Raw genomic sequence first — 27,663 nt, forward strand, 5'->3', positions numbered from 1 at the left:
CGTGGTTGCTAGTTCTTGCTTCTTGGTTGCTGTTACTTTAGATTTTCACTGCTAGACTCACTTGCATTCGATTCCAATGAATTTAATTAAAGAGTTTTGCATTCTCAGGTCTAATTGTCTCGTTCTTTTTAATGTTTGATGTTTGATTTTTGTGTGGCTAAATATGACTTGAGCCTTAATTAATTGGTATTTTGGAATATATAGCTCATTCGATTCTTAATCAAGTACTAATAGAGGTTGGTTCTGTAAAATTTTATGAGTTGATTTTGAATGATTTTCTTTTTACATCTAGGTAAGATCTTTTGTGTGTTTTGAAGTGTTATTCCAGTAGTATATCTGTTGAAGTATTAAATTTGTTTCCTTTTGAAAAGATTTAATTAAAGTCTGGTATTTGGCATGTTTAATCAACGGTTGAATGAGTTTATATATTGTTAGCATAGGCATGAATATGTCGTGTTTTCTAGATTAATTTGATCACCGTTTGGGATCATTAGTCTATAGGATAGCTACACGGCATGTTATCAGATTGTTTCTTTGGCTTGAGTCAGTAATGCACGAGCCTCATTAGTCTCTAAAAAATGTTAGTCCCTATATATTCTTGAGAAGTTGATCCAATGCTGTTTAAACCTAGTATGTTTTAGGTCCCATTGAATTAGAGTTGAAGTAGCACTTCTCTTAACTAGACTTAGGATAAGAAAAATGCATATTTTTGGATTACCATTTGGCCTTCACAATAATCCGAAGCTTAAGAAAATAATTATGAACATTCGTAGCTTGCTTTAGCCGCGATTAATAATAAACGGCTATGGGTACAGTTCCCGTGGCATGGTCATGATACCCAATCCCCAATTCGGGTGTGCATTTTATGTGACCCCGCCACAACTTCTAATAATGTTAATAAATTAAACATGTTGTAGATTGTGGGTACGATTCCCCGTGACACGATTCGCAATGTGTACCAAACTAATAAGTGTACGACAATCGTGATTTATTCTATAGATATTAAAAGTGGTTAAAAGGAATAAAAATGCACATAGGTTTCAAAGATGTATTAATCAGATAATTAGGCCAATAATAATAGTTGAGTGACCATGCTAAAACCACGGAACCCGGGAATTCCTAATACCTTCTCCCGAGTTACCAGAATTCTTTACCCGAATTTCTGTGTTTTGCGGACTGTATAACAGAGTCAAACTTCCTCGATTCGGGATTTTAAACCGGTGACTTGGGACACCATAAATTATCCCAAGTGGCAACTCTGAATTTTAAATAAATAATCCCGTTTCGATTATTGTCACTTTAATTGGAAAAACTCCCCTATACACTTTTCGGATAGAAAAAGGAGGTGTGATAGGTGTGACGCGTATCTAGCTTATGTGAGAGATGTCATTATTGATACCGCTACAGTTGAGTCAGGTCCAGTAGTGAGGGATTATTTCGATGTATTTCTATCTAATCTTCCGGTCATGCCGCCTGACAGAGATATCGACTTTGGTATTGATTTGTTACCGGGCACTCAGCCCATCTCTATTCTTCCATATAGTATGACTCCTCTTGAGATGAAAGATTTGAAGGAACAACTACAGGAATTGCTGACAAGGGCTTCACTCGACTCAGTGTGCCATCTTGGGGTGCCCCAGTCTTGTTAATGAAGAAAAAGAATGGTTCTATGCATATGTGCATTGATTATCGCCAGTTGAACAAAGTTACAGTGAAGACCATGTATCCATTGCCTCGTATTGATGACCTACTTGATCAGTTACAGGATGCCAGAGTGTTTTTCAAGATTGACTTACATTCAGGCTATCATCAGTTGAAGATTTAGGATCAAGATATCCTGAAGGCTGCTTTCAGGACTCGATATGGTCACTACGAGTTCCTTGTGATGTCATTTGGGCTGACCAACACCCCAAAAACATTTATGCATTTGATGCACAGTGTATTCTAGCACTATCTTGACTCATTCATCATTGTGTTTATTGACAACATTCTGGTGTACTCCCGAAGTCGGAAGGAGCATGAGCAGCACTTGAGGACTGTGCTTCAGACCTTTAGAGAAAAGAAGTTATATGCAAAATTCTCAATGTGTGAGTTCTGGTTAGATTGAGTGGTATTTTGGGCCATGTAGTGTCAAGTAAGGGGATCAAGGTGGATCCGAAGAAGGTTTAAGCAGTGTAGAGTTGGCCTAGACCATCCTCAGCTACGAAGATCTGGAGTTTTTTTTGTGTTGGCAGTGTATTACCGTCGATTTGTAGAGGGTTTCTCATCTATTGTAGCACTTATGACTAGGCTGACCTAGAAGGGTGCTTCGTTTAGGTGGACAGAGGAGTGTGAGAAGAGCTTTTGAAAGCTCAAGACAACTTTGACTATAGCCCCAGTATTGGTATTGCCTACAGTTTCGAGGTCTTATACTGTATATTGTGATGTTTTGCGAGTTGGCCTCGGCATAGTGTTGATGTAGCACCATAGGGTGATTGCCTACGTGTCCAGACAACAGAAGGTGCATGAAAAGAACTATCCTGTCCATGACCTTGAGTTAGCAGCTATTGTTTATGTCTTGAAGATTTGGCGGCATTTTTTCTACGGTGTCCCTTGTGAGATCTACACTGATGACCAGAGTTTGCAGCATATGTTCAAACATAAGGATCTTAACTTGCACCAGCGGAGGTGGTTATAGCTTCTTAGGGATTATGATATCACTATTCTATACCATCCCGGGAAGGCCAATGTGGTGGCTGATGCCTTGAGTTGTATGGCGGAGAGTTTGAGGAGCTTAGCATATCTACCAGTAGAGAGGCTGATGGCATTGGATGTTCAGGCCTTGACCAACCAATTTGTTAGATTGGATATTTCTGAGCTGAGTCGATTTTTTGCTTGTGTGGTCTCCCAGTCTTCTCTTTATGATCGTATAAGGGAACGTCAGTATGATGACCCCTATCTGTTTGTCCTTAAGGACATGGTTCAGCATGGTGATGCTAAGGAGGTTACTATTAGTGATGATGGTGCATTGAGGATACAGGGTAGGCTATGTGTACCCAATGTAGACGGATTGTGTGAGTTGATTCTCAAGGAGGCTCACAGTTCGCAGTACTCCATTTATCTGGGTGCCGCTAAGATGTATTAGGACTTGAGGCAGCATTATTGGTGGAGAAGAATGAAGAAGGACATAGTGGAATATGTAGCTCATTGTCTAAATTGACAACATGTGAAGTATGAGCATCAGCGGCTATGTGGGTTGCTTCAGAAGCTAGAGATTCCGGGGTGAAAATAGGAGCGGATAACTATGGATTTTGTTGTTGGGCTTCCACGGACTCAGTGGAAGTGTGATGCAGTTTGGGTGATTGGGGATAGGCTAACCAAGTCAGCTCATTTCATTCTTGTGATGACTACTTATTCTTCCGAGGAGCTGGTTCGAGTTTATATCCGCGAGATTATCAGGCTTCATGGCGTGGCGGTATCTATCATCTCTGACCAGGGTACACAGTTTACATCATGGTTCTGGGGAGCTGTACAACATGAGTTAGGTACTCGAGTTAAGTTGAGCATAACATTTCACCCTCATACGGACGGACAGTTCGAGCGCACTATTCAGATACTGGAGGATATGCTCCATGCTTGTGCGATGGAGTTTGGGGGTTATTGGGATTAGTTCTTTCCACTTGCAGAGTTTACCTATAACAACAGTTATCAGTCAAGCATTCAGATGGCTCCATATGAGGCTCTATATGGTAGGCGGTGTCAGTCTCTAGTAGGTTGGTTCGAGTCGGGCGAGGTTATGCTTTTGGGTACAGACCTGGTTCAAGATGCTTTGGAGAAGGTTAAGGTGATTCAAGATCGACTTCGCACGTCCAGACAGAAGAGTTATACGGCTCGGAAGGTCCGCGATGTTGCATTCATGGTTGGGGAGCGGGTTTTGCTCTGAATTTCACCCATGAAGGGTGTTATGAGGTTTGGGAAGAAGGGCAAGCTGAGCCCAAGGTTTATTAGCCCATTCGAGGTATTGCGGCGAGTTGGGGAGGTTGCTTATGAGCTTTCCTTGCCTCCCAGTCTAGCAGGAGTTCATCCAGTATTCCATGTTTCTATGCTCCGGAAGTATCACTGTGATCCGTCTCATGTGTTGGATTTCAACTCAGTCCAGTTGGATAAGGATCAATCTTATGTTGAGGAGTTGGTTACTATTTTGGACGGGCAGGTTCGAAAGCTAAGGTCAAAGAACATTGCTTAAGTGAAGGTTCAGTGGAGGGGTCAGCCGGTCGAGGAGGCAACTTGGGAGACCAAGCATGATATGCGTAGCCGTTATCCTCATCTTTTCACCACTTCAGGTATGTCTCTATGCTCGTTCGAGGACGAATGATTGTTTTAAGAGGGGGAGGATGTAACGACCCGACCAATTATTTTGAGAGTATTATCCCCAACCCCCTATTTACTGCTTTCCCTGTATCTTTTTCTGCTTATGTGACTTGCCGGGAGGTTCTATTTTTGGTTTTTGGAGTGATTTCGGACACTTAATCCCTAATATGGAAGCTTAAGTTCTAGGATTTTGACCGTAGTTGGAATTGTGTGAAGACGACTCCGGAATGGAGTTTCTTTGGTTCCGTTAGCTCCGTTGGGTGATTTTGGACTTAGGAGCGCGTCTAGATTGTGTTTTGGAGGTCTGTAGTTTAATTAGGCGTGAAATGGCGAACGTTGAAGTTTTGAGAAGTATGACCGGAAGTTGACTTTTTGATATCGGGGTCGGATTTTGATTCCGAAAGTTGGGATATGTCCATAATTTTAATTTAACTTGTGTGCAAAATTTGGGGTCAATCAGACGTGATTTGATAGGGTTTGACATCGGTTGTAGAAGTTTGAAGTTTTAAAGTTCATTAAGTTTGAATTGGAGGGTGATTAGTGTTTTTAGCATTGTTTGATGTGATTTGAGGGCTCTACTAAGTTTGTATGGTATTATAGGACTTGTTGGTATGTTTGGTTGAGGTCCCGGGGGCCTCGTATGGATTCCGGGTGGTTAAAGGACTAAAATTGGACTTGTGAAAGTTGCTGAATTTCTTGTATTTCCAGTTGTTGGTTTCCTTCTTCATGTCCACGAGGGGAGTTATGTGTTCGCGAAGAGGAGCTAGAGGCAGAAGAGGATTTGTGCTTTGCGTTTGCAATGAATGTCCCGCATTTGTAAAGCTCTGAGGTAATTAGTCTATGTGTTCACGATAAAGGTCCCGTGTTCGCTTAAAGAAAGCTGGTCAACCGAGTCTCCAGGCAATTTGCCTATGCGTTCGCGTTGGTGGTCCTACGTTTGCATAGGGTCGAGCTGAGTAAGCTTCTTATTCACGATTAGGACATCGCGTTTGCGATGAAGAATTATGGACTGAGGCAATTTTGTACTTCGCGAACGTGAGGGTTCTTCCGTGTTCGCGAAGAAGGGATCACTGGGAAATTATAAACATTTCAAAAACGAGGGTTTAGCCATTTTTATCAAAACTTGAGATAGAAAGCTATGATTTGGACAAAATTTGGGGGATTTTCAGATGAAGCTATTGGGTAATGATTCTTGACTCCTTTATGGTTATATTCCATTAATCTATAGTTGATTCCATCCTTTAATTTTGGATTTTGGTTGAGAAAATTGGGAAAAATGTGAAAAGTTCTTCAACCAAAATTTTGAGTTTTGATTGGGATTTTGATATTGGATTTGGATAATTTTGGTACGAGTGAACTCGTGATTGAATGAGTGTTCGTATTTTGTTACTTTTACCCGATTTAGAGACGTGGGCCCGGATCGACTTTTTGGGGAGATTTTCTAATTTGTTGTTAAAGTTTTGATTTCATTAATTAGATTAGTTTCATATAGTTATATTTATGGTATGCAATTACTTTTGGCTAGATTTGGGCCATTCAGAGTCGGAAATTCGTGGAAAAGGCATTCTTACTGATTGATTGAGCTTGGTTCGATGTAAGTGGCTTGCCTAACCTTATATGGGGGAATTTCCATTCTGTGATATGTGAGCACCGTGTACACAAGGTGACGAGTGCGTACACGGGCTATTTATTGTAAAATCAAATTTTTACTGAGTATTAACCTGTTTCATCTTAATTGAGTTATACCAGCATGTGTAGTTATCCTGTTTAGCCTAATTTTACATATCTACATGTCTTAATGCTTATTGGAACTCTATGCAGCATGCTTAGTTGATTTTTTGCTTTTCCTTTATCTGTATCAGTCTTAACTGTAGATTTCTTGCTGTTGATTGTTGTATTCGTCGGTTTTGAGATGTGTATTTACTTTTGGAACTATGAGGCAGTACCTTGGGAGGTCCCCCCTACACATTTACTTTTGAGACTACGAGGCGCTACCTCAGGAGATCTCCCTACATATTTACTTTTGAGACTACGAGGCGGTACCTCAGAGATCTCCTTGCATACATCGGAAAGGTCCGTATTTTTCTTAGACTATTGTCACGTCCTTAGTCTTAAACTAAGCGAACGTGCGGCACTTGACAACTCGCTCACGATCTTGCACACCCTACTCATGTTCTTGCTATGCCAAGTCAGCCTTACTACACTCAAGATCGCTAAGAAAGGTTAGAACACATGAGAATTGCCAAAGGAAGCTTTTGTATTATAGAGAACTTGATTGTTTTGCTTGGTTTATGAATTACAAATGAATGCCCCCTATTTATACTAATCACCTAGGGGCTAGTATGTAAATAATAATTGTTCTACAAGTCCTTTCATATTTACAACTAAGTCCCTTCTCTAGAATATTCTACACAACTAGATTCTTCTAAGGACTTTCCTAACAATTCTATAGGGTTTTAGGGTCTTCCTAAGGAAACAACTATATTTATCTAGAACCTTCCTAGAAATGGATAAATATCTAGAACATTTCCAAGGAAATTCTCCATAGTTCTAGAATATTCTACTAAGATCTTTTCCCTAACTTATGTAGCCCTTCCATATGGCAAAAATATATGCCAAGTGGCAACTACGTGGCATGATGATGTGGCGGGTCATGACATCTCCCCCACCCAATTTTGTGTGCCCTCGACACAAAACATCGACACGTATGCGCACACATCGCCTTGGCGTCGTCGGAAATCTTTGTCCATTAGCCATGATACCCTATAAAGTGGTTCTCCTTCCCATTTCACAAGGACTAGCCACGTTTCTTCTTACGCTATTTGAACTTTTGACGACTAGCTATGATGGCCTCGGTCCTCCGCCCATCGGATGCCCCTCCTTGCTCTTGACCTGAATCTTCCCATGACTCAACCAAGTCTAGCAACTTCTCAAGCATCGGGTCCATGTTTCCACTCCCTATTTGGTTGCCCTCCGTGGTCACAACCTTGCTGGCAAACTTGACCCCTCTGCTTGGTGCATCGTCTGAATCTGATAGCATACCATCACTTTGTAACTCAACATCCTTGCAGTTTCTCCTATGTCACCCTTATGTGCTTGAGCAAATTTCCCTATCATTGTTGCAAGCTTCCCCAACTCCGGGCATTCACTTGCCCGATATGACCCTTTGTAGAAGTAGCACCCTCCCTTAGGCACGTACTCCTTACCATTTTCCGGCCCCTTGTCGTTTCTCTTGGACCCCTGTCCGTTATGGGATGGCCCCTTGCCATTACTATTGTATACCTCGGCTATGTATTTCCCGTTGTCCTCATCATGATCTCCCTCATCCCTCTCGGCGTTGCTTTCTTTGGACTTGGCAGGATCCATCTTGAAGTCAACAAGTGACTAGGCTACTCCGATGGCCCCGTTCACGTTAGCTATTTGATGTCTTCTTAACTCCTGCTTTGCCGAATTTTGCAACCTGTCCATGAAGTAGAAGAGAGAATCTTCTTCGAACAATTACGAGATCTGCAGCATTAAGGTAGTGAACTCACACACATACTCCCGAATTATCGCCTCTGTCGGAGCTCCCTTAGCTTCCGCCAGTCTGCTACCTCTCGTGCGTCCCGTGCACCACCATACTGCTTTCGCTTAGGGACCTTTGCGTTGATCCCTTTTGCATGTACCAAGCCCTTGGTAATTTCGGCCATGGTTCCTTACAAAACTTCCTTCTAGCAATCTCTTGTATTCTTTCTAACATTCCTTAGTCATAACCTTTGCTCTGATACCACGTTGTCACGTTCTTAGTCTTAAACTAAGCAAACGTGCGGCACTTGACAACTCGGTCACGATCTTGCACACTCTGCTCACGTTCTTGCTATGCCAAGTCAGCCTTACTACACTCAAGATCGCTAAGAAATGTTAGAACACATGAGAATTGCCAAAGGAAGCTTTTGTATTATAGAGAACTTGATTGTTTTGCTTGGTTCATGAATTACAAATGAATGTTCCCTATTTATACTAATCACCTAGGGCTAGTATGTAAATAATAATTGTTCTACAAGTCCTTTCATATTTACAACTAAGTCCCTTCTCTAGAATATTCTACACAACTAGATTCTTCTAAGGACTTTCCTAACAATTCTATAGGGTTCTAGGGTCTTCCTAAGGAAACCTCTATATTTCTCTAGAACCTTCCTACAAATGCATAAATATCTAGACATTTCCAAGGAAATTTTCCATAGTTCTAGAATATTCCACCAAGTTCTTTTCCCTAACTTATGTAGCCCTTCCATATGGCAAAAATATATGCCAAGTGGCACCTACATGGCATGATGATGTGGCGAGTCATGACACTATGTTGTATAGAGATTTTCGATTTCTTCTATATCTTGTGACTTACGATTTTTTGGGTTTTGGGAATACTGTGTATACTCGAGTGTTGGGTTACTTGTACATGCCGAGCGGTATTTTATCACTTTATAGTTACTTGTTGCAGTCTTGTTGTTCAATTCTGTTATTCTGCAATTTGTTAGGCTTACCTAGTTGTATAGACTAGGTGCCATCACGACATCGTACAGAGAGAGATTTAGGTCGTGACATTATATCTCATTCCACAATCTAACTAAGTTTGATTTTTAAATGATATTGCATGGAGTACATCTACAATTTTCTACAAAGTTATCTTCAATCCAACATGAAAATACAAAGAATTAATTGAAATTTGTAGTGTCTCTAAAATGTGTACAATAATGGTTGAACGTATGACAACCCGTTAGATTATTTATTTCATGAATTATTTATTACCACAACATAAGTTTAATTTAGATAGAGGGTAATTTGTTCATTTAGTTTTTAAAGGATATTTTAGTAAACTAACTTTATCTAAAAGTGTTCATGCTTATAATATAGTATAATATGATTTATCTTAGCATCCCAATTTCCTTAGTGATATGAATTGCTCGGACCAATTAAATATAAAAGTTTAATGTTTTATAACGAGAAAAAATAAAAAGACAACTAAAATAGAAAGTGTTTTTAAAATTTTTAAACTCAATGCGTTTATATAAAATGGGGAAGAAGGAATAAAATATATTTTTTGGTTTTGGCTACTTGAATATATTTTCTAAGAAAAGCATATTCCTTTAAAAGAGCAAAAATGAATTATCCATTTGTGGGAGAAAAATATTTTCTTTAATACGATCTCAACTCTTGACTTATAATCACTGCTTTAACTGACACTTACACATTGTTATCAATCTTTAATACTCAAATATTTCTTCAAAATACTTTTTGCTTTGTTAATATCATTATTAATTTTTACTAAAATAATTTTCTAAAAAGTATTTCCAATCAACAATCAATGTTGAAAAGTATTTTTCAGAAAAAAATATATTTCAGAAAATGCCCTATATTTTTTAATAAAACGTTTCTTTAAATGAACTTCCGTGTATCAAACACATTTATATATTCACTTCTAGTCTCTACTATGGCTAACTTAAATTAGCCCTTTACCACAGCTACTCATGTGTGTTCTCTTTTTCTATGGGGGCTTGCACCTTAGGGATAAATTCTTATTGTAATTCGGTGGATATTAACTTCCTATTGGTGCAACCTTATGCTATAGATAACATTTAATTTTTACTTGTGCTTTTATTTGTTTTAAAATTTGCTATAAAGATTAAAATGAAAACGTAAAAAAGGTGAGCAGATACCCATGATAGGAGATGATCCGTTGTCAAATAATAAATGGAGAGGCTTTCTTTCAATTACCTAATGTTGTATCATTCACTCAATACTAAATGATTTATAGGACGAAAATAAAAATTAAAAAAGAAAGAAGTCTGGTTCATTATTTGATTCAAATTTTATCGATAGAGATGACGCAGTATAGAACAAAGGAAATATCCTAATATCAAAGAGATTCTTATATGTTTTCTCAATAAACATGAGAAAAATGAGACAAACATTGACATATTGAAAAAATCTAATGTTGATTATGCTCAGTAAGTTATAGTAAAAACTAGAATGATAAGTTTATTAAGAATCCAACACAAAATCATTGCTAAGTTTACTACATTAGCAATGAAAGTTTCTCTTGCTAAGAGCAAAGCAGCTAAGCATTTTTCAAATCCAAAAATCTGTCAAGAATGAACTAAACTACCATAGTTACCTTGTTCTAAAGCTCGGTTTACCGTGAAAATGGTAATAACAATTAAATTTGTTAATGAGACTCAAAAAATACGTGATCTATTTTTATGCTAGTTGTTAGAGCAGTGGATGCTAGGTATGTGAAGTTTAACGATAAAATGCGAACTAAAATAGAGTTATAATCAAACCGAGGGGCTTGTTATCCGGGCCTCGGACCGACCGATGAGGGGCCTCGAGGTCGACGTCTCGGCTCGGGCTTGAGCTATCGGCGGTAATCGGGAAGGGACTAACAGTTAGGCTATAACTAAAGGAGGCTCTTTATGGCCAATATCAAGCAATGAATGAAGAACAAGTATGAAAGCAATAAATGAGAGAAGTAGTCTCGAGCGTGTGAGTTAGAGAGAAAAGAGAGAGAGAGAGAGAGAGAGACATTATTGATCTTATGTAGAATAGTTGGAGCCACAACTGAGAGTTACAAAGTGATGGGGATCCCCTTTATATAGGAGGGGAATCCCGTTATAGTACAAAATGCATTAACATTAAAGGCATGAAGATGGGATGGCTGAACGTGACACCTTGAGACAGGCTCCAGGTAGGTTGGCTTTGTCAGATTTAGCCGTGTGTCTTGAGAATTTCCCTCTCTCATACTATAGCCTTTAGTACGCAATGTCCCCCAGGGCCGGTAACCGACGACCCCCGAGGGTGGGTCTCGACCTTGGCTTCGAGCATCGAGGAGCATGACCGCGAGGCGACCTAATGATGAGGAAATCAGGCCCCCAGATTTACCGCATACAGATAGTCTTCTCGTTTCTTAGAGTGAAAGCGGTAAGAAACGACCCTGAATTTTTGTTTCCTTCGATGTTCTTGCAATCGGCGATGGCTACGAGGTGCCAAGATGCAACACGCACGCTGCTCCTGCAGGTTTGTGCATTGACTGCACAGTTGGTTACCTTTTATCTTCCTTCAATGTGCTCACGGTGCTTTTATAAATAACCCCTTTGTATATTTGAGGTGACATTTTCCTCTTTTTATGTATAGACCTTGCCATCGTAGGTATCAGAAGGTCCCTAGGGGCGAGATTGTGCTCATCTGGAGAGGGGGAGGAGTTGTCAACTTCTGATCCAAGGGACGATGGTGATAAACGGGATGTGCACTCGCAGTGCGATGAAGCTTTTTGTAAGGCTAAACGGGTCCGAATTTCCGAGTGGAAAACATTGCCCGAGCCTGCTGTGCCTGAAGTCTCCGATTTTGGAGCGGTGGTTCCTCCAAGTGATCATGCTTCGACTGAGTTTGGTTCTTCCAGGGCGAGGGACTGGATCAACAGAAGTGTGCTCGGCCTTCGAGGAAGTCCGCCGGCTTCACTTCGTGATGAGTTTTGGGGTAGGCCTTCCACATCTCGTGTCTTCCCTTCCTTATCGAGTTTATCTTTTGCAGGCCTTTGATAAGCTTAGGTCTGAGCTACTCCGTCATGGGGCTAGTCTCCGAAAAGCTGTGGATGAGGGTAGGTCCCTTAGGCTCCTCTACGAGGAGAAGGAATTGAGTTGATGCACTAGCGATATGAGGTGTATCGGAGCTCGAATTACGAGAGCTATTTGATGGAGCAGGTAACTTCTAATGGTATGCATTTCACTTTTTAACCTTTTGGGTTAACTTCTTGCCTATTTCAGTTACAAAAAAAGACGGAGGCTCTGGAGCACCTCAGGGGTGAAGTCGACCGAGTTAGGAATGATTGTGGCGAGCTAAGAGCTCAGGTGCAGGCTCAAGCTTTAGAGGAGAAGGGTGCCTTGGCTAAAGTTCCTGCCTTCGAGGCCCAACTCCGCTTGGTTCGTGACAACACTTCAGTTCAAGCGGATATGACCACGAAGCTCTAGTCCAAACTTTCGAAGGCCAGGGCTGAGATCGTTGATGCTCGAACTGAATCAGCTTTGAGCCAAACTAAGGCTGATCAGGAGATGGCGATTTATTTGAAGGATGCTACTGATGCCCAAGACGAGTTGAAGAGGGCCTTCGATCGTGAAGAGAAGATCGAGGAATATGTTCATTGTAGGTCCCGAAGAAGGGTACTTAAAGAGATCGGCACCAGGGGTTTTGTTCTTCCGAAAGAGCTGGCTCGAGCAAGGGCGGACGAGCGTGATGCTCGATTACTTCTGCCCGATTTAGGAGAGTGGAGACGAGGATGATAGGTCGTAGCCCTCGGGGCGGGGCGTAGACTTTGCCACTTCGTATGCGATACCTTCGAGTTTGTAGATAGGGAATGTACCTTTTCACATTTTGTAAATAACAAAGAACTCGAGGTTTTGTTTCTTTTGTACTCCTTTCTGCTTTTGCTCCTGACCAGCCTGACTGGTTTTAGAGTTGGTGAGAATCCTTATATTTGTGATATGGCCCTGGGGCTCATAAGGCAGGCCCGAAGGCTCTTACGCGCTCGGTTGATGCAGCCTATAGTGCAAGCTAGCGTTAGAGCTCTTATGCTTTGCTCAACTATTTTGGATTTAGTCTCAGAGTCGGGTGTTGACTCAAGCCTATTCGACCCTCAATCTTTTGTGTCTGCATGGGCAGGCGACAACAGCTCTTACGCCTTGCCCTTGGGAATTTGTACTTTAACTATTTTGGGTTCAGTCTCCGAGTCGGGTTGCGATTCGAGCTCACTTGACCTTCAAGTTGTTTTTTTTGTGGGCTGGCGACAATGGCTCTTACGCCTTGGGTCGAAGCGACCTTTTATGTATGTGGCCCTAAGGCTCGTGAAGCTGGCGATGATGGATCTTACGCTATGCCCTTAGGCATGTATAGTTAACTATTTTGGATCCGGTCTCCAAATTGGGTTACGACTCGAGCTCACTTTGACCCTCAAGTTTTCAAATTTTAAGCTGTAGATAGTGGCTTTCACGCTTTTGGTCATTGCGACCTTTTAGTGTGTGGCCCTGAGGCTTGTTTGGCTGGCGACAATGGCTCTTACGCCTTGGGTCGAAGCGACCTTTTATGTATATGGCCCTGAGGCTCGTAAAGCTGGCGACGATGGATCTTATGCTATGCCCTTAGGCATGTATAATTAACTATTTTGGATCCGGTCTGTGAATCAGGTTACGACTCGAGCTCACTTTGACCCTCAAGTTTTCAAATTTTAAGTTGGCGATATTGGCTCTTATGCTTTTGGTCGTTGCGACCTTTTAGTGTGTGGCCCTGAGGCTCGTTTGGCTGGCAACGATGGCTCGTATGCTTTTGCCCTTGGGCATATGTAGGCTTTGTTTTCCTCTCGTTAAGGACTTTTTGAAATGATTTTTCCAGACCGGTTGTCGGTGCGGAAAGAACCTCGATTTCAAGTCGTTTGCGGCGATGTTCGAGCATCTCGGAAGGTTTAGCTTGTAGGCTTAGTTGATCGAAGCCTTGTGATTTGGAGCTGACATGGTCGAAGCTCGTTTTCCTGTTAAGGGCAGCCTGTTTAACCGGTTCTTTCCGAAGTAGATCTGAAGTAATGGCCTGTGATTTTATAGCGATGGTCGGGCATCCTCGAGTCGCATTAATTTGGCTAGTGCAACCATATTGACCGTAGTCATTTGTGTTTGGCTGGACCCATTTATGATCCCGAGTGTGGTATGACCGTAGTCATCTTCATCGAGGGTATGCCCTTACGGGAGTCTTGCAAATGTGACATATAGCCTAACTTCGGGATCGCGTTTTATGCCTGTAGTAAGGTCTTACAAAATTTTCATGCATGTTGAGGTCTTACAGTTTCTTCATGCCTGTTGAGGTCTTACAGTTTTTTCATGCTTGTTGAGGTCTTATAGTTTTTTCATGCCTGTTGAGATCGTACAACTTTTTCATGCCTGTTGAGGTCTTATAGTTTTTGTTGTTATGTAAAATAGATCTTGCTAGACCAAGTTTGCCCGCTCGGGGTCTTACGGCCTCGGGTTTTTTAGTGAATGGTGATTGGCGATAGTCTCCGAGTCATCGAGTTTGCTTAGGCTCGAAGGCCATTACTCGTGAGCTCGGAATTGCCTCATTAAGGACTTATGAGCATGGAGTTCCGACCCTGAGGTCATGCGGGTATCAAATTGTTGACGCTAGTCTCCGTGTATTTCAGGACGTACTCGATGGAGGGATCCTTGCTATGAACATGCTGAATTTTCTTTGCAGTACGAGATACTTTTGGCGAATTTGATTGCTTGGCTTAAGTACATGTCGTTGTGTTGCCGTAAGTCTGGCTTATGCGGACACGGTTCGTTTGACCGTTTGGTCCGGTACATCATTTCCTGGTACAAGGTTGATTGCAAAAGAAACCTGGTAAGCTTGTTGGGTCATTCTTAGGTGGCGTGTGGACGTTGCCTCGTTAAAACCTTGACGGAAAAAAACCCATTTAGGGATAAAAACTAGGTCGGAGGAAAATAGTGCAACGTTTGCTCGAGGATTTTTTGCGGAATTTTCTGATCGGGAGCCCTAGCAGTAATACCGTTTAAGCATCGATATATTCCAGTTACTCGGAAGCTATTCGCCCTCCATGGTGCCAAGCTTATAGGATCCCTTGCCGACTATTCCGAGGACACGGTACGATCCTTCTCAGTTCTGGCCCAGCTTTCCTTCATTAGGGTTTCGGATGTTAAGAGTAACCTTCCTTAGGACTAAGTCCCTGATCCCGAAATACCAAAGATTTGTTCTCCTGTTATAGTATCTTTCGATTCTCTGCTTCTGGGCAGCCATCCGGATCAGCGAGGCTTCTCGCTTTTCATTGAGTAGCTCGAGGGTTGTTGTCATGGCCTCGTTGTTCGAGCCCTCATTAGTGTTTTGGAATCTAGCGCTCGGCTCTCCGACTTCCATTGGTATCAAAGCTTCGGTGCCGTATACTAGAGAGAAAGGTGTTTCCCCAGTGCTTGATTTTGAAGTTGTTTGATATGCCCATAGCACCTCGGGCAGCGTTTCTCTCCATTTTCCCTTGGTGCTCTCCAGTTTCTTTTTTAAGTTCTGAATGATAGTTTTATTCGTGGATTCAGCCTGGCCGTTTGCACATGGATGGTAATGCGTCGACATGATTCTCTTGATTTTGTTATCCTCACAGAATTCCGTTACCTTCCTCCCAGTGAACTGCCTCCCAATGTCGCATGTTAATTCAGATGGGATTTCGAACCGACATATGATGTGATCCCATATGAAATTGATGACTTCCTTTTTTATTATTTTCTCGAACGCCTATGCTTCCACCCATTTTGAAAAGTAGTAAGTCATAAATAAAATGAATCTAGCCTTATCTAGTGCCATCAGCAAAGGGCCGACAATGTCTATTCCCCATTTCATAAACGGCCATGGTAATAAAATGGAATGCAGTTGCTTACTTGGTTGGTGGATTATGGGAGCGAATCTCTGGAATTTTTCGCACATTCGGAAATTCTCTGGTGTCTTTTTCCATGCTATTCCAATAGTAGCCTGCTCTGATCACCTTCCGGACCAAGGAATCGGCGCCGGAATGATTTCCACAAGTACCCTCATGGATCTTTCGGAGTACGTAATCTGTGTCACCTTGTCCCAAGCATACCGCTAGGGGGCCATCGAAAGTTCTCCTGTACAGAGTCCCATTTTCGTCGAGCGAGAATCGGGCAGCTTTGGTTCACAGGGCTCTCAATTCTTTTGGATCTGCAGGTAGCTTCTGGTCTTTTAAATAATCGATATATTTATTTCTCCAATCCCATGTTAGAGTGGTGGAGTTAATCTCCGCGTGACCTTCCTTGACCACTGATTTAAACAATTGGACAACAGCTCCGGGGAGTAGGTCTTCTTCTTCAGCAAAAGATCCCAGATTCGTGAGGGCATTGGCCTCGCTATTCTGCTCTCGAGGTACATGGACTAAGGTCCATTCTTTGAAGCGACATAATGCGACTTGGATTTTGTCCAAGTACCTCTGCATCCTGTCTTCTCGAGCTTCGTAGCTCTTATTCACCTGGCTCACTACGAGGAGCGAATCACATTTCGCCTCGACGGTCTCCGCTCCCAAGCATTTGGCCAATTCTAAACCTGCAATCATAGCCTCGTACTCGGCTTCATTGTTAGTCAATTTTGCGGTTTTTATGGATTGTATGATTGCGCCACCAACGGGTGGCTTTAGGACTATACCGAGACCGAATCCTCTTATATTTGTAGTGTCGTATGTGAACAGGGTCTATACCCCATAGGACATGCCTGATTTCAATAAAAGTTCCTTCTCTACCTCGGGTACGAGGGATGGCGAGAAATCGGCCACGAAGTCCGCTAGATATTCGATATCATACCCTCCTAGTTCAATGGCCCATTTGGCCAATCGGCCCGATAGCTCGGGTTTATGCAGTATGCTCCGGAGGGGGTATGTCGACAGAACACAGATACGATGACATTGAAAATAGGGCTATAGCTTACGAGAGGCGCTTATCAGCGCGAGAGCCAACTTTTCTAGATGGGGATACCGGGTTTCGGTGTCCTCCAGGGTTCGGCTTACATAATAAATAGGAAATTGTGTACCTTGCTCCTCTCGAACTAGTATGCCGCTTACCGCTATTTCAGACACGGCCAGGTATAGGTATATCGTTTCATCTTCCTTGGGTGTGTGCAACAAAAATGGGCTAGTCAGGTATCGTTTCAGTTCTTCTAGGGCGTGTTGGCATTCTGGAGTCCATTTGAAGTTGCTCTTTCTTTTGAGTAACGAGAAGAAATGATGGCTTTTGTCTAATGACCTTGATATGAATCTTCTCACGGCCGCGATCCGCCCTGTTAGCCGTTGGACGACCTTTACATTGGTCACCATCGTGATTTCTTCGATGGCCTTTATTTTGTCTTGATTGATCTCGATCCCCCTGTTTGAGACCGTGAAGCCCAGGAATTTGGCCGAACCCATTCTGAAGGCACACTTCTCGGGGTTGAGCTTCATGTTATAGCTTCTGAGGATGTCGAAAGTTTCCTGCAAATGGGCAAATGGTCCTCTGTGCGCAAATACTTAAATAGCATATCATCGATATATACCTCCATTGATTTACCTACTTGATGCTCAAACATTTTATTAACTAGTCGCTGGTACGTTGCCCCTGCGTTTTTTTAGCCCGAAGGGCATTACGTTGTAGTAGTATGTACCATACTTTGTGATGAACATAGTTTTTTCCCTGTCCTCGGGGTTCATCTAGATTTGATTATACCCCGAGTAGGCATCGAGAAAGGTAAGGGTCTCGTGGCCGGCCATAGCATCGATCAGACGGTCGATATTAGGCAATGGGAAGGAATCTTTAGGGCATGCCTTATTCAAGTCTTTATAATCTACACACATTCTTAGCTTGTTTTCCTTTTTGGGCACTACTACTACGTTGGCCAGCCATTCAGGGTACTTTACCTCTCTAATGGACCCGGTTTTAAGAAGTTTCGTTACCTCTTCTTTGATGAAGGCATGTTTTACCTCGGACTGTGGTCTTCTCTTCTGGTTTACGGGTTTAAATTTAAGATCGATGCTCAGCCTGTGGAAGGTTATTTCTGGCAGGATTCCTGTCATATCTAGGTGGGACCAGGCGAAACAATTGATATTGTTACTAAGGAATTGAATGAACCTTGTCCTGAGTTCGGGGGTCAACCCTGTTCCTAGGTATACCTTGCTATCTGGGAGGTGCTCGATTAAAATGGACTTATCCAGCTCTTCTACTGTTGATTTAGTCGCGTCTGATTCTTCGGGGGCGACGAAGGTTCGGGGAGCGAAGAAATCTTCCTCATCGTCCTCGGGGGCCTGTATGTTTCTATCCTCATCTGAGATCGGGCATGTGGGGATCGATGCCTCATGGTGGACTGCGAATATTTCTTTAGCTGCACGCTGTTCTCCATGTATGGTTGTGATGTCGTCCCTCATGGGAACCTTTATCACCTGATGCAAGGTTGAGGGTACTACCCTCATGGTGTGTATCCAAGGCTTACCGAGTAATGCATTGTACCTCATGTCGCCATCGATGACTAGGAACTCGGTGTTCTGAATTACACCGAACGTGTCGATCGGGAGGGTGATCTCTTCTTTCGTTACTTTGCCGATTAAGTTGAAGCCGTGGAGGAGTCGAGGGACGGGAACGACTCAATTGAGCAGCCCTAGCTATTCTACAACCTATGATCTAATTATGTTGGCCGAGCTACCTGGATCCACGAGCACGCGCTTTATCCTGGTAATGTTTAAAAGAAACGAGATCACTAGCGCATCGTTGTGCGGTTCTATGATGGCCTCGAGGTCCTCCTTACTGAATATGAGGGTGTCTTCAGGCACGTGGTTTCAGGTTGGTCCCTCTCCCGTGGTAGATGTTCTCATTCGTTTGAACATGGGTCCTTGGGAAACGTCGGTTCCTCTAATAATCATGTGGACGCCATGCCGGAGAGCCTCCCCTTCCGTTCGGGTTGAGTTCGGTGGTGTACCGATATCTGGAGTAGTCGTGTCCTTTTCTTTGCTGTTTTCGAGGTTCTGGTTCTCGACTGTATTTACTGAGCCAAACATTTTGACCTGAAATCAAAAGATTTTGGACAAGAAAAAGTGTGAAAGATAACTTGCATTTGTGTAATGAAACCAGCAAGAAAATAATCACTATTATTTTTAGCCCCACGGTGGGCGCCAAACTGTTTACCGTGAAAATGGTAATAACAATTAAATTTGTTAATGGGACTCTAAAAATACGTGATATATTTTTGTGGTAGTTGTTAGAGCAGTGGATGCTAGGTATGTGAAGTTTAACGACGAAATGCGAACTAAAACAGAGTTATAATCAAATCGAGGGGCTTGTTATCCGGGCCTCGGACCGACCGATAAGGGGCCTCGAGGTCGACGCTTGGGCTCGGGCTCGAGATATCAAGGGTAATCGAGAAGGGACTAACAGTTAGGCTATAACTAAATGAGGCTCTTTATGGCCAATATCAAGCAATGAATGAAGAACAAGTTTGAAAGCAATAAATGAGAGAGGTAGTCTCGAGCGTGTGAGTTAGAGAGAAAAGAGAGAGATATTATTTATCTTATGTAGAATAGTTGGAGCCACAACTGAGAGTTACAAAGTGATGGGGATCCCCTTTATATAGGAGGTGAATCCCATTATAGTACAAAATGCATCAACTGTAAAGGCATAGAGATGGGATGGATGGACGTGACACCTTGAGACAGGCTCCGGGTAGGTCGGCTTTGTCCGATTTAGCTGTGTGCCTTGAGAATTCCCCTCTCTCATACTATAGCCGTTAGTACGCAATGCCTCCCACGGCCGGTACCCGGTGACCACCGAGGGTGGGTATCGACCTTGGCTTCGAACCTCGAGGAGCATGACTGCGAGGCGACCTAATGACGGGGAAATCGGGCCCCCGGCTTTACCACATACAAGCTCAAAATTGAAGCATCTAATCATCCTTCTTACATGCACTATGTTCTTCCAAATTCATAACTACTTTTCTTGAGGGATGCAACACTTTTCCATTGGAAGATGTCCTAGATGATGACTTAGGACCACAGGACTTGACCTTAAGCCTTAAACAAAGAATTTTGAAGATGTTATTCCAGCTTCCTTTAGCTTTCTCAAGCTTGTCAACATCTTCTTTCATATTCAAGCACTCTTTCTCAAGTGAACGAACTCGATCTCTCATGTCATCTAGCGCCACAAGTTGGTCGGCCCTGGTGCCTTTAATGACTAAATTACCACTCGGGCTTTGTGAATTGTCAAGGTTGTCTGAGACAAAGAGCCAACCAGCCACAGAAGGGCGGAGCCGGAGTAGCTCAAAGAATAGAACTTGGACAATAACTCGTAGAGGCAGTCTTTCATTCTGTGCTTCATGAGTTCTTGATTCTAAGGACAGCTTATGGCATTTCATGACCCTCCAAAGTTGTTCCCTCTCTTACCCTGTCAGCCAGGAATGTGCTTGAAATTACATAAACATGACAACATCTTAACAAAGACTAAAACTAGGTGATAACTTTAGGTTGGTTCTACATTATATGCAGTCTATATCATATAGGGTCTCCATAGTGTGGCCCATATTTGGTATGAGGATATCTTCTAAAGCTGCTTCATCTAACTGAGCCCTAACCCTTCTCTCCAGATTCTCTAGGCATGATTTACTAGCTAGCATCTAGGATCATTGATGTCTTAAGAAGCCTTAGCAGAAACATGGTAGGTATGATGCCCTTTTGCTTGGGTAGTAACTCCACAATCTCTTCAAGAAGAGTCCTTTGATCTGCATCAGACACAGTAGGAAGGGTTGATCCTGGAACTGCACCATTGCATTTTTGGAAATTTGATTGCTTACCGTTAAGAGGAAGGTGTTTCTTAGCATAGAAAATTAGGGAACCAACGATTCTCTTCGGTGTCATGCCCCTAGCACTAACAGCAAGGATTAGCTTTCCATAAATATGATGTTTAAGGAAGGACACATCTTCATACCACCAGTCCTCATTCAGCAGACATTTTTTAGAAGTTGCACCACTTGCATGTATCCCATTCCAAGCAAAAGCATCATCTTGGCTCTGAGTGGAGCTATGACCAGCCACAGGCCAACTTAGTAAAGTTGGGTCAGCACATGCTTTCGCAGGGCAACTTAGTAAAGTTGGGTCAGCACACACTTTTGTTGACAAAGAATCTATGCACCTTGAGACAATGTGAAGCTCTTCCGCCCATGGAAGAACATCATCGCATGTCTACAAGTGTCCATCCAAAAACCAAAAACTTCAATGAGTAAACTCTCTATCTGCGCAATGAGGTTTTGCTTCTCTATAATCTTCATTCATCTGAAGATATTCGGCTGCACATCTAAGGCTAACAACATTGCGTGCCGTGAGTTCCATCTTGATGCCAAAACAGAACTTGGCGACTTTCAGGAATACTTTTGCTCCACCAGGTATCCCGTGAAGATGCAAAACATAATGTTTCTCATTCTTCTCATGTTCAGAAGAATCTTGTGTAAGCTTCTCTAAGAGCCTGCTTCTAGACAACAAGGGAAACTGCAACGAAATTCATCTTGTCACAATTAGTGGATAATACATTGTCAAATGAGAAAAAACCGAGATTAAGATGATATCTGATTTAACTCTACAGGTTATGGTTTCATCACAAGGTTAAATAAAATGCAAGAATATTGTTTAGTAATTGCATAAGCACATAGATATTAGATATTCTCTAGCACTTGGTGTATACATACATACATACATATATATATATATATATATATATATATATATATATATATATGAAAACGCCAAAGGAAGGAAAGTTGGATCAATGTCAATTCTACTTAAGCAAGTAGATTAATGCCTGAGACTAATGCGTTTCAGATGGCACCTTGACTAGAAAGAAAGTTAGATGGAGAAAGGACTTTTGTGTCAGTTATTGCAGATTGAGTTTGTTATGAAACTGCAGCACTTAAGAAAATGTACAGAGAGAAAGCACCCAACAACAAGTGATGCCACACTTCTAATTTTATCAAAGCCTTACTTCTAAGTATGGTATGGTATAATTGAAACATCACATGCATATCATTCTTTATTTCAAGCAGGTTATTCACTTTGCTACTAAATCCCATGATATAAAAAACAAAATGTTTGGAGAAATTCCAGCAAAGTAAATGGTTGTCTAGTGTAATATATTAAGGTGTACCTTATGCAGATGAAAGGATGTGTCTCCAACTTCAACAACAACATCACTCGGAAGGCCTGTAGAGCAGATCCTGCATTATGACATTCAAACTCAAGAGAAAAAAATTAGAAAAACATGATTCAATGAGACATTTGGATAATAGATATGTTTTGTTACGACCACAAATATCTTTTTTCTTCTCTTTTTTCCTCTTCATTATTCTTGGATAAGTCACAAACACCAGTATCAATATCTAATGAGAGAAATCTTACAGGTTTTATAAGAAAAGATAATTGTGCACTTTTAGTAACATAGATCTTTAAAAATGTTATAATCGGAAATTTTTTGCATCAGAAGTGGTATATAGTTTGGTACAAGACCTGTTTATCCCCACTCCTCAAAACCACGGAAAAAAACAAAACTCAAGTAAATGACAAAGCACCTGGTCGGACTTAAAGATATTTGTAAGTTCAAAGCCTGTCTGGTTTGACTTAAACATATACAAGTCTAATATGTATACACTTGAGTGCTCTGATAGAAAAAATGCTAAAGAGTAGTGTCTTATAAATTATGCAAAGGATATTAACCATAATTTAGAGTGAACCCCTCCCTGTCTTGTCGCTAGAGTGCCTTTCCATGTCTCCTTTTCTGCCGACTAAATATTAGTCCTGGAGATCTCATTTTACAAACTTTCTTTGTGACAAATAGCAGACTGAACCAAATGTGTTTCCAAAATAAGTGTAACCTCTAAAGTTGAAGGTAGAATTTTGGTAGACAGTATCTACTCCGTAAACGAAAGAAACCACAATTTTGCATGCTTTCTTCAGAAAAAAACAATACACTTGAGGAAGTATTGTCACGATCCAAAATACACTAGTCGTGATGGCACCTAACCCAACCCAATAGGTAAGCCAACTACTAACTAATTCAATTTCAATATTGCTAATAAGTCAGTTAAACAAAATAAATTATCTGGATTTATTACACCTCCCAAGGACTGGTAGTACAAATCATGACCTTCTAAGAATAGAATTTACAAAGCTGATATGAAAAAAATAATACATCTTCTATTTGAAAAGTACATAAACAGATTTTTATAATTCTAAGGCTACCATGAACAAGAGGCAGCTACAACAGGGACGCAGGTACACCTTCAAATCCAGCAACCATCGAACGCAGCAACAACAACATCCGGAATCTGGACGCAATGTGCAGGAAGTGCAGTATGAGTACAACCGACCCTATGTACTCAAAAAGTAACAAACCTAACCTCAGGTTAAAAGCAGTGACGAGCTGGAATATAGGTCGGGTCCAACACAAATAATCAATAGCAGTTCGTACAACGTAGAGCACATAATAAGGAAAACAATCTTAGAGATAAAAATGTTCACTATTTGCACAATTTCCCAAAAATAGTTCCGCTTTTCAGAATATCAGCAAAAATCCAAATCCTTGATCGAAATCATCAAAAAAAATTTAGGTAGTTTAAAAACTATAATTTTCTAAAAATTCTTTTCACAATAAATAAGATGTTTCATTTTCTTTTCCAGATAACAAGTGTGAAATACCTCTCTATGCCACATATCAATATGTCTAAAAGTCATGAATGACGTGATACTGTACAGCATGAGGAAAAATGCATATCTATGCATGTATGTCATGTATGCATGCCAATACCATGTATCTCAAAGATGAATCATGTACTCACACTCTCAGGTACTGAATCTCACTGTCTCACACTTTCCACTCATCATGCTCAACCACTCGATACTGTATATGGCCCATTTGGCCCAGAGAAAATCCATCCCGGAATATATACATCACTGATCATCAGTCACTCAGTACCGAGGAAGGCCAATCTGTCCCCACGGAGAAGATCAATCTCTCGGTATATAAATGCTTCAGACAAGATCCATGTCCAGGGAAGATCTATCCCTCAATATAATATCATCCACGCTCACTGGGGGTGTGTTACAGACTCCGGAAGGGCTCCTACAGCCCAAGCGCTATCATAATCATCAATATAACCGATATGGTGTGCATCTCGATCCCATAACTGTCACTCATAATCAGGCTCTTGGCCTCACTTAGTCATCACTCTCCAGTCTCAATGAAATCAATGAGATGGTATCAAGAAACGACCGCTAGAGGTCCCAACAATATTAGCATAAAGCCTAAACATGATATCTAGCATGATGTACAACCTAATTACTATATCACATGGTGAAAAATACAAATATCAACGAAGTGGGCCACTAAACAGTGTCCTGGAAACAACAAAGTCACAACTCACAAGGTGCACGTGTGATGACCCAAAGGGTCATCTTGTATTTTAGAATTCGAATCCTGATTCCGAGGCCATAAAATCTCATTTTCTTTCTCCTCGATTTGCGTGCACAGTCCGGGCGTATTTCCAAAAAGCTTTTATGTGAAATTTAAGAAAAATATGGACATTTGCCTTAAAATTAGTTAAAGTTGACTTTGGTCAATGTTATGGGTAAATGGACCCAGAGCCATGATTTGACGGTCTCATAGCGTCCATAGTAAAATATGGGACTTGGGCGTATGCCCGTAATTGAATTCCGAGGTCCCTAGCCTGAGAAATGAATTATTGAAGAAAATCGTTTGCTGGAAAATATAAGGATTTTTAGAAATTAAATAATGCTTAAACTCATTGGTATCGGGCTCGTATTTTGGTTTTGGAACCCGATACAAGTTTTATATAGTATAAAAGTCGTATTTGTGAAATTTGGAGAAAAACAGAAGAGATTTGATATAAATCGGACTCTTGGTTGAGAAAATAGAAAATTTGAACTATCTTATAAATTTCATGAGTTTTGGTGTTAAATTTGTTATTTAAGATGTTATTTTGGCGATTTGATCGCACGATCAAGTCCGTATGATATTTTAGACTTGTGTGATTGTTTGATTTTGAGCCCCGAGGGCTCGAGTGAGTTTTGGATAGTCCATGGAGTGAGTTTAGACTTAGAAAAATTTGTTGTTGCATCTGGTATTGTTGCAGGCCACTGATCTCGCAATTGTGAGATCAGGCTTCGCAATTGCGAGTTTCTCAGGCTTGGCATTTGCGAGCCTTTCATCGCAAATGCGATCCAAGGCTAGGACAAAATAGTTTGCATTTGCGAACATCCCTTTGCATAAGGCGAGAAGGCAGTGATCAATAATGAAATCTTTTGGTCGCTTTTGCGGAGAAATGTAGTTCGCCATTGCGAACCTTTCTTCGCAATTGCGAAGGCAGTAGAGATGTTAGGGTCCTTGCATTTGCGATGGTACCTTTGCATTTGCGAACCTCCTATCTCAAATGCGACATCTGCAACTGAGTAAAAGGGGTCTTGGACGGGATTTTCACTTCGTTCTTCAAAATTTTAAAACCTAAACTCCAAAGGGCGATTTTCCTAGAGTAAGTTCTTCCCCAAATCATAGGTAAATGAATCTTAACTCTTTTCTTCAATCTATTTCATCTTTTTACATGATTTCATATTAAAATCTAGGGGCATTCATGGGAAACTGGGTGTTTTTGGGTAGAATTTAGGAATTTTGAAATTGGGGGATATAGACCTCAAATTGAGGTCGGATTTCATAACCAATTGCATATTTTGGTTCGAGGGTGAATGGGTAGTCGAATTTTGGTTTGAATTTCGAGTTCTGACCAAGCGGTCCCTAGGTCGGTTTTTGACTTTTTGGGGAAAACATTGGGAAATCTATATTCATGCATCAGAATTGGTTGATTTAGCATTTATTGATGTTATTAAGTAAATTGTGACTAGATTGGAAGTGGAACCGAGAGGTAAAGTGGTAATTGAGGGTTGATTTGGGCCGTGGAATCGAGGTAAGTGTTTGGTCTAACCTTAGCTTGAGGGAATAGAAGTTATTGTCTTATTTGCTACGTGTTAGTTTTGAGTACGATGTATATGTGTGGTGACGGGTATATATACGTTGGTGTCGAGCATGCAAATGAGTCTTAAATTGTGACCGTTGTGATTCTTATTATGTACTATTCATGCTTAAGTTGATGATTATCCGTGTTGAGCATGACCTATGATATTTTCTTGGTAATTGACCATTAATGAGTATTGACTCAAGTTAAGATTTATTCTGTGAAGTTAATTGTTGAAACGAGATTGGTTATAGCTAATTCCCTTGCCGTGATGTTATTATTTCTATTGTTGATTCCCTTGCCGGGATGATATTGTTTCCATTGTTTGGGTGAAGAAGAGTGTAAAGCACGAAGGGTGTTGCACGATATTGTGAGAGAGTGTTAAAGCACGAAGGGTGATGCCATGCCATATTCAGTGAGTGTTAATGCATGATGGGTGATGTCGTGCCATATTTCTGTGAGTGTTAATGCACGAAGGTTGATGTCGTGCCATGATTATGAGAGAGTAAAAGCATGAAGGGTGATGCCGTACCGTTTTTGTTGATTTCCATGGTTAGGACGAGAGTATAAGCACGAAGGGTGATTCCGTGTACTTGTTACTATATAATCCTTTCTGTTCGATCAAAGTTGATATTTACCTTGCTTCCCTACTTTATTACTGTCATAATTTGATATTCCCCTTAGCATGTTTCCTTTCCCCGTCGTTATCTGTTCAATTCTATTATTACTGTTTCTCGTATATGGTTTAACTACACAGGTTTATATGGTTGTCGTGTCCTAGCCTCGTCACTACTTTGCCAAGGTGAGGCTCGACATTTACCAGTACATGGGGCCGGTTATACTGATACTGCACTCTACACTTTCTATGCAGATTTCGGTGCTGGACCACATGAGTAGTGTTGAGGTTGCTACCTTTAGTCCATGCGAGACCCAAGGTAGATCTGCCGGCGTCCGCAGACCCTAGAGTCACCCTTTCCCCCTATTTTGGATTATTTGTCTCTTTTCATTTCGAGAATAATTGTAATTATTTTAAACCAGTGTTTGTAGAACTTCTTAGACGTTTGTAAATTATGAAACCAGATCATTGGGGTAGACTTGTATTGGAGTATTTTAAGTTGTTATAACATTTCCGCATTTTATATCTATTTAGCTTAGTTAATATTTATTCTGTTTGGGTTAATTGTTAAAGTGTTAAAAACCGTAATTGTTCGCTTTCCTAGCATTCAAGACTTAGGCGCCATCACGATCCCGACGGTGGGAAATCCGGGTCGTGACAAGTTGGTGGTATCAAAGGACTAGGTTGCCTAGGTCTCACAATTCACAAACAAGCAAGGTAGAGTGTGAGGGATCGGTACAGAGACGTCTTTGCTTATCCCCTAGAGGCTATAGAGTTTAGGAATAACTTCACATCTATTCTTCTCTGTCGTCAAATTTGACTTCTTAATGCTAATTGAACTTCTACTCTGTTCTTTCGCAGATGGCGAAAACATGTACCGCTTCATCCGTTGATCAGCAGCCCAAGCCCTCAGCGGTAGCTCCTACGAGGGGTAGAGGACGAGGACGAGGATGTGCTAGAGGTAGAGGCAGGGGCAGGGCTCAGCCTAGAGCTCAAGCAGCACCAGCAGCGGAGCCTCAGGTAGTGTTTGAGAATAAGGTTCCGGCATTGACCGTTCCAGTAGGGCCAGCTTAGGTTCCAGAGGGGTTCATCGCTAC

The 27,663-nt window shown here is 41.5% G+C and overlaps 1 protein-coding gene and 1 pseudogene across 1 annotated transcript; one reads left to right on the forward strand and one right to left on the reverse strand.

Moving 5' to 3' along the window:
* Positions 1-3,283: 3,283 nt before the first annotated feature.
* On the forward strand, positions 3,284-4,225 carry LOC138883357 (uncharacterized). The gene is made up of 3 exons (XM_070164038.1): positions 3,284-3,495; positions 3,685-3,823; positions 3,938-4,225. Exons 1-3 carry the CDS (start codon positions 3,284-3,286, stop codon positions 4,223-4,225), a joined length of 639 nt encoding a protein of 212 aa, XP_070020139.1.
* A 16,193-nt stretch (positions 4,226-20,418) lies between these two features.
* On the reverse strand, positions 20,419-26,637 carry LOC104219095 (BTB/POZ domain-containing protein At5g03250-like; annotated as a pseudogene).
* Between the last annotated feature and the right edge of the window lie 1,026 nt (positions 26,638-27,663).

This window comes from Nicotiana sylvestris, chromosome 12 (genome assembly GCF_000393655.2).
Source record: "Nicotiana sylvestris chromosome 12, ASM39365v2, whole genome shotgun sequence".
In the NCBI taxonomy this organism is placed as follows: domain Eukaryota; kingdom Viridiplantae; phylum Streptophyta; class Magnoliopsida; order Solanales; family Solanaceae; genus Nicotiana; species Nicotiana sylvestris.